At 37.9% G+C, this 15,547-nt stretch overlaps 1 protein-coding gene across 8 annotated transcripts in view; it reads left to right on the forward strand.

Moving 5' to 3' along the window:
- Positions 1-15,547, forward strand: part of Ston2 (stonin 2) — a 130,972-nt gene that overhangs the window by 18,233 nt on the left and 97,192 nt on the right. For 7 of the 8 annotated variants that reach the window (XM_058577860.1, XM_058577859.1, XM_058577861.1 and 4 more), the window contains exons 2-3: positions 11,645-11,908; positions 14,275-14,550. In XM_058577860.1, coding sequence (XP_058433843.1) covers positions 11,821-11,908; positions 14,275-14,550 — 364 coding nt within the window. In that variant the 5' untranslated portion in view covers positions 11,645-11,820. Of the gene's footprint in view, positions 1-11,644; positions 11,909-14,274; positions 14,583-15,547 lie in introns of those variants that run through there. The other variant, XM_058577865.1, reaches the window with a different exon arrangement.

Genomic DNA, 15,547 nt, shown 5'->3' on the forward strand with positions numbered 1-15,547 from the left:
ATCCTCTGAAATAAACTGCCTCTCAGAGGTGGAGAGAGCCCGATGTTCATTGCTTTTTCTGAGATTTGCAGCATATTATAAAAACTGAAGTTTCAAGACAAGATTAGAAAAATATTATGATCTGTTTTGGTATGTTTTCACTTAACCAAATTGAACCTTTAATGTATATTCACACATACAAAACCCACAATATAATGTAATTTTGTTAGACACAAGGTAACTACAAGAATTACAAAAGATAAACATTGAACTCTATGCAGAGTGGTCTGGTATTATGACATGAGTTAAGGTTGTAGGAGTCATATCTTCTTTCAGTCCTTCCAGTGTGATATTTGAAATCCTTCATGGTGTAAAGCTGTTGGCTAATCAGCCTTCCTGGAGTCTATATTTATTTCTGGATCCCTAACATCTAGTATAGGGTTAGAGCTTGGTACATTGGAGGCTCCTAATCTGTATTAGATGAATGAACGAGTTCAGGAATTGTCTGTGAATAGCCTTAGAAGTCAGGAAGATTTGGGTTGGAATCCCAGAACTATCATTTACTACTTTATGAACTTGAAAGTTCACAGCAAGTTTTTTAACATCTCTGACCTCAGCTTGTCATCTCTAAAATGGTGATATTATTAACAATAGTACCTACCTCCTAAAGTTGGTGAGAGGAACAAAAGAGATAACATATACCATTTTATGAGATTGCAAAAGTGAGCCTGCATATGAATAGTGCTTGGATCCAGGGTAGGGAATGGTGGGAGACAGGTCATGGGCATCATTGTCAACAAGATTTCCCTTCCTTGTGCCTCTGCCCACCTGATAGCCACAAAGAAGGAGGGCTCCAAAGCACTTGACTTTGTTTTTAGGGACAAAGCCCCTTTCTACATTCTGCCACTTGGTAGACAACAATGTGCAGTCCTTTCTTTTTAATAATATGCTGCATTCTGCTAAGCATTCTTACCCACATTATGTCATTTAATAATTACCAGAATTTAAAAATTGCCTGTAGTTTTAGGAAACTCCTGCTCTTGTTGTAACATGCCTGGCACCTGCCCATCTCCCAGTGGCACAGTTATTGCCAAGGGTATTTTCTCCTATTCACTGAGTTCTTTGGCAGCACTTGTATTTTTTTCAACTTTGGGATTAAAGACATCGCATGGAGAAAAGCCCCATTTCAGATACTTTTCTTTCCAAGTGGCCAGATACAGAGTGGTCTGGGACTTCACCTGGATAATCCCCCTTCTTAAGTCAACTGAGTGCTAACCTTAATTGCATCTGTAGAGTCCTTTTTGTCATACATATTCATAGGAGTAATACCAAGATGTGAAGATCATGGATCATCTTAGAATCTGCTTGCCATGATTTATCTCTCCCATTTTTTTTCCATTAGAGTTGTATCTAATTGCAGTAGCTTAAACAAACAACCAAAAATATATGTATGTATGTATGTATGTATGTATGTGTACACACACACACACACACACACACACTTTGCTAAGTTTCTTGTAAAGCTACACAGTTATGTGCAGGAAATATGGCTACCAATTACCAATAGAACCCTGTAGACTCATAGGAAACTGACAGTCTAATAATATTAGAATATCCACAGTGATAAACTCATGGCTCTAAAATATAGATGAGAAGAAATCCACATCAACTCGTTATCTTCATACAGATGAAATCTAGTATCCTTATTTCAAAAATATGAAACTGAGGTAAGCTAAGAGGAATTTGCCAAGATGGAGTAAGCCAGTACTTTGTTAAGAGTTCAAGAGACTAAAAGTGTTCTGCACATTTTAAAAGTCTGACCTCCTATCAGGGTCATTCACTGATGTGACAGTACACTGTTCAGGTGCCTGGGGATGTCATTCAAGGTCACTTCCTCAGGAATGCATCAAAGATCAGAGGCTATGCGTAACCTGTTTTTCAAGTGAAGTGTGACTTTTAACTGGGCCTTGGAATATGGGGCACTGGAATTGTTGGATAGCACAGCCATAAAGGTTGGTTATTTGAAGAAAAATTACACAATAGTGTATTTTGTAACTATAACATTGGGATGCACATGCACTTATTTATGTAGGTGTTATGTATATATGAATTTAGAAATAGAAAAGACACCTGTGGGTAGGGGACTATGATATATATGATTGAAAAAATAAGTGGGGATTTATTTCATAGACTCACGTGTAGTTACTCCCTACAGTTGATGTGTGCCATTTGTTCCATTTGGAGTTCTTCCTCAGATGTCTGTAATTTGAAGCTGAGATATTCATTTTTTCCTTCAATTTCTGTTGAAAATTGGAAGGAGAGCAGTCAATCTCCTTTTTTCCCCTCAAGAATGAAAGATTTAAATGAAAGAATGAAAGGAAAAAAAAGGTTGAAATATGAAAAGTAAACAACCAGTGTCAGCAAACTCTATTATATTTCTTTTAAGAGCATTAAGGTACCTGTCAATGAAAATATGTGTGTGTGTGTGTGTGTGTGTGTGTGTGTGTGTTTGTTCTCCAAGGAACTTTGTTTAGGTTTTATTAATGAAAAAATTCTATCATAAAGGAATATCCTTAATCTGATTCAGGTCTTTCTCATAGGGTCATGGGGCCTTCTAGCCTTCTGTTTATTCTAAGAACTTATGAAGGAGCAGTATGGTTACTTTAGCTTCCTGATTAAACTTTTATGGTTTTTGTAACCCACTATGACAGAGATCTCCAAGTATAAAACCATGCCTAATATCACTTTGTATTGTACTACTCATAATTTTGGTACACAGTAGATGCTCAATGAGTTAATAGAATATCTAGCTTTAGAAGAAAAGTCTAAAAATACACAGAATCCATGTGGTCTTATTCCTTCCTTCCTGGTTTACCTTTGGACCTTTAGATGTTTGTTCTTGACAAGGAAAAAATTGAGGCCTGACTTAGGGGTTTAGAATTGGTACTAATATGCAGTTTAAAATGTTTCTTAAATTGGGTAGTGTTTGCCAGTAGCCTCAAGTCCAACAAGTCAATACCAAGATTTTCAAAGAAGCTATCTAGTTAATTACATATGTAAAAATAGGGAAAGGGGAAGATGGCCAGAGATTTATATGACTTCTTTTGGATCACTAGCCAAGCAAGCATATTTTGTATTTCATAGTGTAGCTAACTTAATAAAGTGAAACATTGTCCCAACTCTGGAGGGACAGAGTTAATCCACATGGCTATATGAAACTCTCCTATTATTCTTGTGATTTATAAAAGTTTTGGAAAATGTTAGTTAATTTCTAGTACATTAATATAAAATTACCTTTACTTAGTTTATCAGGACTAGTCACTTTAAAAAATTGAACAGAAGTCAGGAATTATTGTTTTTTACGGGGGACTTCCAATTTTGGCTCTAACTGGCAACAAACTGGCCCTTGTGCAGTAAATAACCACAAAATGTCCGCATGTATGAGGCAGCTATTTTCAGGCATTCGTCAACAGGCGGTACAAGATTTACATCCTAAGGGAAGGAAAACTTATGAAGTGAGCCCCACCAACCATTACCTTGGCTCTCTTCCAGGGGAGAGTTTTCTGACTATGGTGTAATTAGCTGGAGTCTAAACTGAGTATAGCAGTCCTGTTGAGCTAAGGAAATAGAGATTCAGGTCTGGGGCCATTGAAGCAGCTGGAATCTGCAGAATAGTGTCTTTCTCTGGTGTTGCTCTAACAAAAGGCCTGATGCTAGGTAATGTATAAAGAAGAGTTTTTTTGGCTTACGATCTGGTGGCTGGAGGTTCTAAAAAGCATGGCACTGGTGTCCCGGCAAGGGTCCATGGCTGTGTTAAAACATGGCAGAGAAGAGAAAAGGAAACCATTGTGACCAGAGGGGATAATGACATATGGAAACCTTAATTTATAACAACCTGCTCATATGAGATGTATTAATCCATTCATGAGGGTGGAGCCTGGGACCTTATTACCTTCCACTAGGTTCCACCCCCTAAAGCTACCACCACCTCAGCACTGCCACTCTGGGGACCAGGCTTCTAGCACATGGGTAACAAAATGTTTCTAATCATATCGGGGTACTAAACAGAAGAGAGTTGCATGGGGAAGGAGAGAGGGAAGCAGAAGTGTGTCTGGGTATACTGGGAGAATCCTTGGCAGTGCTGGAGTGTGTACATCTATAGACAAAAACCATATAAAGCTTACTAAAGGAGGCGGCTCCAATACTGAGAAGATGACAGAGTACATAAAGTCAAAGTAGAAAGACCTTGTTAACACTTTATTAACATCCTGAGCATCCAGCCAAGATACAGAAAGTCTGTGTCTTAGGGAGAGGACCATGCTCTCAAGCAGGGCTTATAAATTTTTTTAATATAAAAAATCCAGTAGTAATAATAATAATAAATATCATTATTAATTATTCAGTAATTATTCTAGGCTCTGTGAGCCATACAATATTTGTCAAAAATACTCAGCCATGGAAAGTAAAAACATCCACAGATAATATTTAAGTTAATGTGTGTGACAGTGTGCCAATATAACTTTATTTACAAAAAAGGTAGAGGGCCAGACCTAGGCTGTGGCTGCAGTTTGTCAACCACTGCTCTGGAGTAAGACTTGTATTCAATCCACGTAACAAAGCCTAGAATCAAATCCTGCAGAGGATCTGATTGAGTTTGGAGGTTGAATCTTCTAGCAATTAGAGGGGCCTAGGAAACAAATTCATCCAACAAAGTGAAAGACCAAGCCTGTACAAGCTCAAGGTAAAAGCCAGTAGTCAGATTACATGCTAAAACAAAAATAGACAGTTTGCAGAGAAAAAAAAAATCAAATCCAGAATGTCATCAGTGTATCATTAAAAATTATTAGGTATACAAAGAAATAGGAAAATATTACCTGTAGTTAAGAAAGAAAATGTTCAATAGAAACTGATCCTAAATGGCTTAGTTGTTAGATTTAGAAAAGCCTTTAGAGCAACTATTTTAAATATGTTAAAAGAACTAAAGGAAAATATTGTCACAGAGAGTGAATTTCCAGGGCATCTCAGCAGAGAAGTAGAAACTGTAAAAGAATTAAATGAAAATTCTGGAATGGAAAAGTTGAGTAAGATGAAAAATTCACAGGTTGAACTTATGGGACAAAGGAAATGACAGAAGAGTCAGTGAATATGAGACCAAATCAATATAAGTGATGGAGATTTTCTGAGTGTCTGCTGTACTTCAATGAAAAGTTTAAAAATATTACCGAAGAAATGGGAAAAGGGAAAGAAACTCTTGTTTGAAGTAGTGACCCTTTTTGTCAAATGTAATGAAAAAAAATTGACATGATCCAAGAAATTGCACAGATTTATGATTTGTAAGAAAGCCACATCTAGATACACCATAGTCTATTGCTAAAAACTAAAGAGAAAATTTTGAGCACAATTAGAGAAAAAAAGATACATTGTATGCATGGAGAATTACAACCAGCTCCTCATTGAAAATATTCAGACTGAAAGATAAATCACTGAGGGAAAAATTCTGTCTAGTGAGACATAGCTTCAAAAATAGCTATGAAATAAAGAATGGATTGCTTTAGAGCAATGCTTTCCAACAAAATATAGTATAAGCCACAAACGTTTTATTTCAAAATTTTTAGTCATTTTACTTTTAAATGAAATTTTAACAGTGTATTTTATATAACTCAATACATCCAATATATCATTTTGACATGTAATCAACACAAAAATTATTAGACATTCTACACATTTTTATATTTCTTGGAATCTGATGTGCATTTTACCTTTTAAGAACAACTTAGTTTGGACTAGCCACATTCCAATAGTCCCTGTATTTAGTGGCTACTAAATTGGAATTGAATAGCATAATTTTAGATTTAAAAAAAGGGAAGTAAACATGTTGCCCTATATCCAGATTCTCTCCCAAACTATTTTATACCTAGTGTTGAAATAAATATTCCCAGGGGCCAGGGTTGTGTCTCAGTTGTAGAGTGCTTGCCTAACATGTGTGAGGTACTGGATTCAATCCCAGGCACCATGTGAAAATAAATAAAATAAAGGTATTTTTTTAAAAAATAAATAAATCTTCCTAAAATATTTTCTATTTCAGAAGACTCAGAGATGCCTTCTTGGTAAACAAGTTAATTAATTAATTAATTCAACCATTGATACTCAACAAGTATTTACTAAATTCCATTCCCTCTGTTTTAGGAGTTGGAGACAGCAAGAAAAAGGTACAGTCTCTTTCCTCACGGGCTAGTTAACATGTTAATCACATTAGCAGTTTTGTTTTAGTTTGGTATGTGAGTATAGGTTAAGATACTATCAGTATATAGAACAAGTGAGGAATTAGTGCAAGTTGAGGGCATTCTATATCACAGTTCTTGGTTCCAAACAACAGAAATCACCTTGGCTAATATAAGAAGGAAAGGAATCTATTGAAGGAATTGGAGAGCTCATTGGATTAGTGGACGACTGTGAAACTTGACTTGAAAAATAGGTACCAAAGAATCTTTCCAACAGTGGACAGAGTCAGAGTCACACCTCCAGGTCTGATTAGGATGTTGCACTTGGTACCATCATCACTGAATTGGATCGTGACTGCCTCTGGGCTTGCACCAAATGTCCATTGCCTGCACACTTGCTCTTGAATGAATGCAAGGCCTTTGCACCATTTAGTATTTCTTCAAGAGTCTAATAGCCGTTGAAATGAATAATTTGTCATGAGGGATGGAAGAGAGCATTTTTTTCCTCTTAAAAAAAGGAAGGCTTTTTTTTTTTTTTTTTTAATTTTGAGTGGCCAAAAAAATAGCTAACATGTCCACCATAAAGTCTTCACAGCAAAAGAATCTGTCTTCTCTTTCATTTAATTCAGTGATTTCCACTTGGTGTCAAAGCTTGTTGAACTAAACCCAAGACAACAAGTGAGCTAAGACTTGAAGGTGATTAGGAGCTCATGAAATAAAACTGGAGAGAACACTTAATAGCATATTTAATTGATAAATATATGAACACATGGTTGAATATATGAATACATAATGTATATGAAATAAAAGTCTTTGGAGAAAAATAATTGTTTATCAAAAATGCAGGGTTTACATGGGGAGGTAATGGCAGGAGATTAGAGATGTAGATAGGGAAGAATCACAGAGTGCCTGCATCAAAGGGCAGTATTTATTAGCCCCTAACGTGTCCCAGGTGCTCTGTTCAATGCTAAGGGTATATCCACAGACAAAGCTGGTGTGCCTCTCCTATCAGGAGCCTTTGTTTATTTCTCATATCACTTTATCCTGTGAGGAACCATCAAGGAGTTTTTAAGTAGACCATGGCATGCCCATTTTCAAGTTTTAAGAAGACCACTCAAGTGTAATAGGTGGATAACAGGATAGTGGGATGATACTGGGGGTAGGGAGACAGGTAAGAGACTGGTAACTGGATGAGAGACCAAGAGGGCTGTACCCAGGCATCAGCAGTGGTAATGGAAAGGGTAGTTTCTAGAACAAACTCACTTTGAGATCTAGAGCTGTCACTGTTCTAAGCTCTCTTTGTCCCACAAGCCTGATACCACTTTAACTTTTCAGATAAACAGAACATAACTCAGTTGGGTAGCCATGCCCTTCCTGTGCCCTTATTCTAAATGACGTTGCCCCTCTGCTTTCACTCAGAGCCCTCCTTTCCAGTTTAAGGTGCAGCTCAAGACCATCTACTGCTGAAGCCCTGAGGAGCCTCTGAATGCCCTTCCTCTCTACTGTTGCACTTTGATGGATAACCCATCTGAATAGGTCAGAAAGCAGGGGTTATTATTTTATGTCACTGTCACATTTCCCTGCAGTTGACTATAAGCTACCTAAAGGTGTATTGCTCTTCCTAGCACCCTTAGAATTTAGAGCAAGTCCAGAACAGAGTTCCCAGTACCTCTTCCTGATAATATCAGTCCCTGATTTTGTGGAACACACCAGAGGGACATTCCCAGCTGATAACATTCATCTCCAGGCTCTTACCCAGCAATGTTAATGTCCCCTACTCATTTTTCTTGAGTCAGTCTTTCTACTTCTAAACCTTGAGCCATCTCCTCATTTCCCATTGAATCTGTACCTCTGTTCCCATCATACTGACCCAGAAACAATCCTTACTGAGGTATGATGGTTAACTTTGACTCATGCTGATCCTCTTTCCCAAAGACATCCTTGCTCATCCTTTCTGGTGGTCTAAAACTAAGGACATCCTTCAAATCCAAGAAACCTGCTCAGCCTCTTACAATTCCAGTCCTCAAAGATTCCCTATGGCTAAACTGTCATAGAACTTGCAGTGTGTCCCTCAGTAGGCAGTTATTCCAAGACTTGGGTTTGCCATTGTGTTTCTTCACCTCCCAACTGGCTTGTGAGCTACTCAAGGGTCACCATTCTCCAAGGGCATCTGGTGCACGTCCATATATACAGGGGTCATGAATGTATTTTATAGGGTTGACATAACACAAATCTACTTTGATGACTTCAATCTTATCAGAAAATTTTATTGTCTATCCCCCAATTTTCAGTGGTAAGCAGTGCTGAGAAAGAAGTATCTCTTTGGAGTGGTAAGCTTAAAACTTCAGTGAAATTTCTAGTGTCTTTTCGATGGCATTGCTGCTGATTCTGAGTCACTATTCATTTGTGGTGACTCTAAGCCTCACATTATGATTCACATTCTAAAAATGGGGTGAGGTTTTTACTGAGAAACTAATCCTAGTCTGAATATAGCCTCACAATTATTGGGTTTCTCTGTGGATTTTGAGCTGCAAGCATAGCCCTTCTCAAGGTTTAATGTCTTAGGGTTTATTATACATTCCATGGTAAATGCCCAGAATCCACTTCATGGGATTATGCGCGGGATCCTGTAATAAAAGTCCTTCTTTCGACTACATATTATTTATAACTGCCCCATGTCTGACCTGTGACAACAAGTTAAGTAAGGGTAGATAGATCTTTGGGGCTCTTTTTCATTCATACCTTCTGTGATGTTCCCCAACCAGAATGTGTCTATAGCAATAAAGAAGAAGTTTCAGAATTGGCCTTCTGGGCCCTATAACTAAGCACTTGACTCCACTTGACATCTAGGGGAACTGCTTTTACAGTAACTGCACAGGGAAACCATTAAATGTGTAAGTGACAGAAATGAGGTGGTTTCCTTACACCTGCATTCTAGTCCTAAGACTTCCACTAAGGAGTTGTGCAGCCTTGGGTGATACGTTTAACAACAGCAGTGATAGTTATGGCTAACATTTACAAAGGGTTTGGAATAGGGCCTGGTGCAGAGTCTGCCCTCTGTAAGGACACATGCTGTTATTATCATTGTCATTGTTACAGAGGGCTTATTATACCCAGTAGCAAGTACTTGATATACATGATCTCACTTAATATTTAGAATTATGAAGTGAGTTTTATTATTCTTACTGTATAGGGGTGAACTGAAGCTTAAAGAGGTTGATTTATGAATTCAAGACTATGCAGGTCTCAAATCCAGACAGGCTCTCTTCCTATCCCATGTTCTCACAATCTCTGTGGTTATACCTAATTTCCTTGAACCTCAGTTTTTTCATCAGTAAAGCTTAGGAGCTGCACTATTGATCTTTAAGACCCCCAGATTTTAAAATTCCTAGGTATTTTCCCAGTACCTTTACCTTTTGCTTCTTTCTCCCTATCCCCTCCCCCACCTCACTCATCCATGGATTTTGCTATGTTCATCATCACGGGATCAGCAGGATGTTTTCCCCACTGAGTTATGACGCTGCATGTGTCAGCACATGGGCTTGTTTTGTGGCTTTCTTTTAGAGAGGGTGGGTGGGAGATGTGGTTTACATGCTGCTGCTGTTGTGGGGAGAGGAATCTGACTCTTCATATTTGCTGTCTTGTCTTGGCCTATATCCATAACCACATTGAGTGACACTAATGTTTTACAGGGCTCAAAAAAAAAACCTTTATAGGCAGAAGCTCATGGGTATCAGCTCTTTTGAGTGTGGGCTCTGCATTGCTCTCTGGTAAGATCTGGTTTAGGAGATGTGCACTCCCAAGGTAGTTTGAATATGTCCCGTCCTGTGACTGTTAAGGATCTCACAAAAGGAGTTGGACTGGAGATTTCTGGGTGTTCCATCCTCTGTATACCTTGGGTATTCTGGCGGATTTCCACATAAGGAGTTTCCCAGGCTATTCATTGTTACTGGTGTTTGTATTTTAGTGGGTGATAGTCTCTATACATTCTGTAGTACTTTTTTTTGTGGCTTATAACCCAAAGGTTCAAGTGTTTTGGCATCCAAAGACCAACCTGCATTAAAGGGTTATGCCCATCCCCTCATAGCTTGATGCTTATTGTGACTCCTACTTGATCATTCTTTATGTAGTATTTTATTATGGAGAAAAAGAGTTACTTAATCATTCTCCTGAGGTTCATGAATTCTTCCACTTAGAAGAAGCATCTTAGGAATCTTAGGACATCAAATAAGGGTTTGAGAACACTAAAAATGTTGAATAAATAACTTAATTTCTCTGACCAGATTTCTTCTTCTGTAAAAGAATTATAGTACCACCTGTCCTACTCAGCTGAAATGGCTATTAAATCAAATTAAGGATGGCCTGAAAATGTGTTTCTGAAAGTTATAAATTTTATAGAAAATTAATTGTTTTAGGATGTGTAAAACAAAACTGTGTTAATCATAAAAGGCAAAAGCTATTAAATGTTTCTATTTTGATTTTGCCCAGTGTAGGTTACTTGTTGAAGATAGTAATGTAAGATTTCCTCAGCTTGTTATTGTATGCCAGTGGGAAGGTTATGAGTTAAGTCTTTCTAGAAACTATCTGAATATTGTGAGTGTTCAGTTAGTAAGAACTGATTTTGCTCAATATAGTAGCTCTTTTGTGGAAGCACATTAATTTTGCATTAATTCCTATTTTATTAATTCATCATTAGATCAAGAGCTAGGTTCAAGTTGTTAAAAGACATTAACAGCATAAACAAAATTATAAGCCAATTAACTGTGCTTCTGTATACGTAGAACATAATTGCAGTGTAAATAAAGACTTGGCATTTATATGCTAATTCAAATTGGCCTAGCTTGAAACTGTGTTTCTTTAACTCATATTTTTCGCTAAAGCAAATATTCCCTATCCTCTTACTCTAAATGAATGAGATAATTCCATTTCTATTTTTCTTGATTGCTAAACCATACTTGGAGGTACCATCTGGAGATTGTTGGGTTTCTGCCAAAGATTTAAATCAGGCTTGCAAAAAGTTACCTGCCTAAGGCAAGAAACTGCACTGATTTAATAGAAAAGAACATGCTTTTATTTTACCATCTGGTAAAATAAAGTGAAAACACTTTAAAAAGTTTTAATATTTGCTTTACCATGATAGCACTATATTATAGATAATATTTCTGAAATATAAGGATTGCGGAAATTAGGGACCCTAGTTACCAAAATTTGATCAGTCAGATGATCAGAAGTCTGATATGACGGTTTATCAAGAGATCTTGATGCTAATGGCAGATTTTTCATCATAATAAAGGCAAGACAGGAGTAGAGAAAAATATGGCAAGTTATAAACTATCTCAGAATTTCTCATGGGCAGGGCTGAAAGTCCTAGGCCTGTGCGGATTTGGTAAAATGTGATGATTATCCTTTATAATTTGCTTTTTGTTTGTTTGTTTGTTTTACAGATATCTGCTTAGCAGATTAATCAAAGGCAAGAAAGGCTAATCTATGTTCTGAGTACTTCCCCCAGCAAGACCCCTGTTACAGACTGTAGGCCAAGTTGACCGTGCTGCCATATACCCCTCCACCCAGATATTATTCTAGGGTCCACCAGTGTGAAGATGACCAGTGCCTTCCTAGCATGACGACCTTGGACCACGTAATTGCTACGCATCAGTCAGAGTGGGTCTCCTTCAATGAAGAGCCACTTTTTTCTGTCCCTTCTGAGGGTAAGGAGTGCTTTCATTTCCTAATGTGACAAGATTGGTGAAGAACCATGCCTGCTTGTTATGTCTTCTATTTGGTCATTCTTTGAAAAGGATCTTAACAACGAAGAAAGTCTACTTTAGTCACCTTCCCAAGATGTGTGAATTTTTAAACTTAACATACATAAAGTGCTTAGAGTAGTGCCTGGCACATAGAAAGTCTAGAGATGCATCTTAGTAACCTTAGGGCCCTAGAAAAGAGCCTGGAAATACCAAAGGTATTGGTTCTTAAGGAACATAAACTTTATCTTTACAAAGTACTTCACTATCAGCCTTTTTGGCGCTTACTCCCACCAGCAGTTTGGGTTTTCTGAATTTTTAAAGTGAAGCTGTTAAAAGTGACTGGCTCTAGAGCCATATTGCTTGAGTTCAAATCCTGGCTTCATCATAGATAAGTGGTATGCCCTTAGGAAATTTATTTTTTTAACCTCTCTGTTCAGTTTCATTATCTGATTAAGAGGGTAATCGTGATATCTACTTGGGAAGGTTGAATGAGAATCAAACAAATTAACATACATAAAGTGCTTAGAGTAGTGCCTGGCACATAGAAAGAACTCAGCATGGCCATCTCTGGTCACGATAAAGGTGATTATAGTGTCTTTTAGGGAACTAATGCTCAGGGATGAAGGCCAAGGCAGGATCCAGGGAATATTAATAGAGCCATGCCAGTTGGTCCTGTACCACAGCTGCCATTGCCAGCTGAAATCACCGCATCATCCGACCTTCATTTATAACACCTGGAAAAATGAGTCTACAGTGCCACCCAAGGTGATATCCACATGGCTACTGAGTCCTTGAAATATGGCGAATCTGAATTGAAGTGTTCTGAAGGTAAAAAGTACATAGAGCTTGCATTTTGAACACCTAATTTTAAAAAAAGTGAAACATCTCATCAACAGTTTTTATATTGATTACATGGTGAAATTATATATTTACAATATACTGGGTTGAAAAGCATATTATTAAAAATGGTTTCTTGGGCCAGGCATGGTGGCATATGCCTATAATTCCAGTGGCTTGGGAGGCTGAGGCAGGAGGATTAATAGTTCAAAGCCAGCCTCAGCAACAGTAAGGTGCTAAGCAACTCATTGAGACCCTATTTTTAAATAAAATACAAAATAGGGGGTGGGAATGTGGCTCAGTGGTTGAGTGCCTCTGAATTCAATTCCTGGTACCCCACCACCTCAAAAAAAAAAAAAAAAAAGTTTCTTGGTCTAGGGATTTAGCTTAGTGGTAAAGATGTGCTTTGCATGAAAAAGACATTGGGTTCAATGGCTCATTTTTATTACTATGGCTCACCTCTTATTACTATTAGGTAGTTCTACTCTAAAGACTTTGGTTATATGCAGGTTGCCAATTTATTTGGCTAATGATATGAAAAAGGATTTTCATGTTAATTCTATGCTTTTTAAAAATTTTCATGTAAGTAGCTGGGTATGTGGTGCATACCTGTAATTCTAGTGACCCAAGATGCTGAGGCAATAAGATCGCAGGTTTGAGGCCAGAGTCAGCAAGTTAAAAGGCCCTAAGCAACTTAGTAAGACCCTGTCTTAAAATTTAAAAGTTTCAAAAAGGTCTGGGGATGTAGCTCTGTGGTAAAACACACCTGGGATCAATCTCCATTACAAAAAAAAAAAAAAAAATTCGTGTAGTAAAATTGGTGGGTTTTGGCATAAATCTGATGAATTTTCGCACATATGTAAATATATCCACCATCATATGCAGTATATGGTTCTTTTATTTTCAAAACAAAACAAAAATGCAAACATTCCAAGTGTATTACACATTCCAGGACCAATGAAGTGATACAAAGCTACAGGAAGAGCCTTTGTATCATATTCACATAGTCATTAGTGCAGAGTTTGCACCTGTTGCATGAAGATATGCATAGCTTGGACTACACAGTTTGAAATTTGTATTTAAATATTTTTGGTCTGAAGAAAAGTACTACTGTTCAGACACAGTCTCCAGAAGCTTCTGTTGCCTTTCATTTGTTCCATTTGACTTAGTTATATTTCTTATTTGACTTCTCTAAGTATTTTAATTTGTAATCCTCAAGCCCTGGAGTACATACTGAGATAAAAATAGTGAATAAGACTCCGCTTCTTAACCTGTATAGAAACTGACTGGGGACATGCTAATATAGTTTTTACAATTATTGGAGAAACAGTTATTTAGCATAGGGATGGATCAGAATGGCTGTTTCATCTTCCTACCCACTATAATGGTAAGTCCTATGGTCATCCTTTGCCCATCCTTAGTGTTTGCCTCTGTAAGACAGTTCTGATGACTGTACTTCCTCATCTGGCAGTATCTGGTATCTCTTTCAGGGGGCACTGAAGAACACCTCCCAGTACTGTCATCTTCTTCAGACCAGTCTGAGACTTCCTCTGGGGAGAACCATGTGGTGGATGGAGCCTCCCAGGACCTTTCCCACTCAGAGCAGGATGATTCCTCTGAAAAGATGGGTCTCATCTCTGAAGTGGCCTCTCCTCCCGAGAGCCCCGAGCAGCCCTCACTTGACCTGGCCTCAGCCATCAGCAACTGGGTTCAATTTGAAGATGACACACCCTGGGCCAGCACCTCACCATCTCCTAAAGAAACAGGTGGGGCAGGCAGGAAGAAAAGGTCTGCCTTGGTATGTGCTCAGTAGGATGCTTTTCTGTGGGAAGTATTTAGGGCTGCCAGGATTCTATTTTATTTGCTCCAGCATAGGAGAAAGCAGACAGAGATCTCATCTGGTTTAATTATATAGTGTTTTTTCCCCAATATTTTCCCAGTTTTAATGGACATAATGTCTTTATTTTATTTATTTATTTTCATGTGATGCTGAGGATCAAACCTAGTGCCCCACATGTGCAAGGCAGGGGCTCTACCACTGAGCTACAGCCCCATACACACAAAAGAATTTACATGTTCTGGGCATTTTCAGCCTTTTACCCTTGTCCTTGGCTGTTGACTTGTCTTTAGAAGAATACATGTATTTTTAAAACTATTAGGAATTGGAATTATTTACGTATCTAAATTGTTATTTCCTTATGCATACAAATGAATGTCTCTCAAAGAGTAGATCACTAACCATGTCTTGTAGAGTCCCCAGTGAGACTAGTTGAACATGGAGATTCTCATTTCTCAGACTACTGAATGGATTCCAAATTTTCAGGAGTGAAGATGGTTGTAACTGGTAAAGCACTGATTTTGTGGCATTTAAATGGCTAGAAGCTGTGCTGAGAAACTCAGAGAAGCCAGTTGTTAGTTCCCTTTCTGGCAGCCTGGCTATTTATTGTTGTGTCATGTACTGAAACATCAAAGGTGATTGGATAACTTTTGAGTCTATATTAGTTTCTACTTGCTGCTATAATAATGTATCACAAACATAGTAACTTAAACAACATGAGACTATATGATTTTACAATTCTGTGTCCTGGGTGTCCTGGGGTGTTCCTTTCTGAAGCTCTAAGGGCAAGACTGCATTCCTTTCTGAAGCTCTAAGGGCAAGTCTATAACTTGGCCCTTTACAGCTTCCAAAGGCTGCCTACATTTTTTGACATGTGACCACCCTCTTTGTCTCCAAATCCAGGCATGTAGCATCTCTCTGTCTTA

This window comes from Marmota monax, unplaced genomic scaffold (genome assembly GCF_021218885.2).
Source record: "Marmota monax isolate L192 unplaced genomic scaffold, Marmota_monax_Labrador192_F-V1.1 WCK01_AAM20220418_F8-fsc00017, whole genome shotgun sequence".
Taxonomy (NCBI): domain Eukaryota; kingdom Metazoa; phylum Chordata; class Mammalia; order Rodentia; family Sciuridae; genus Marmota; species Marmota monax.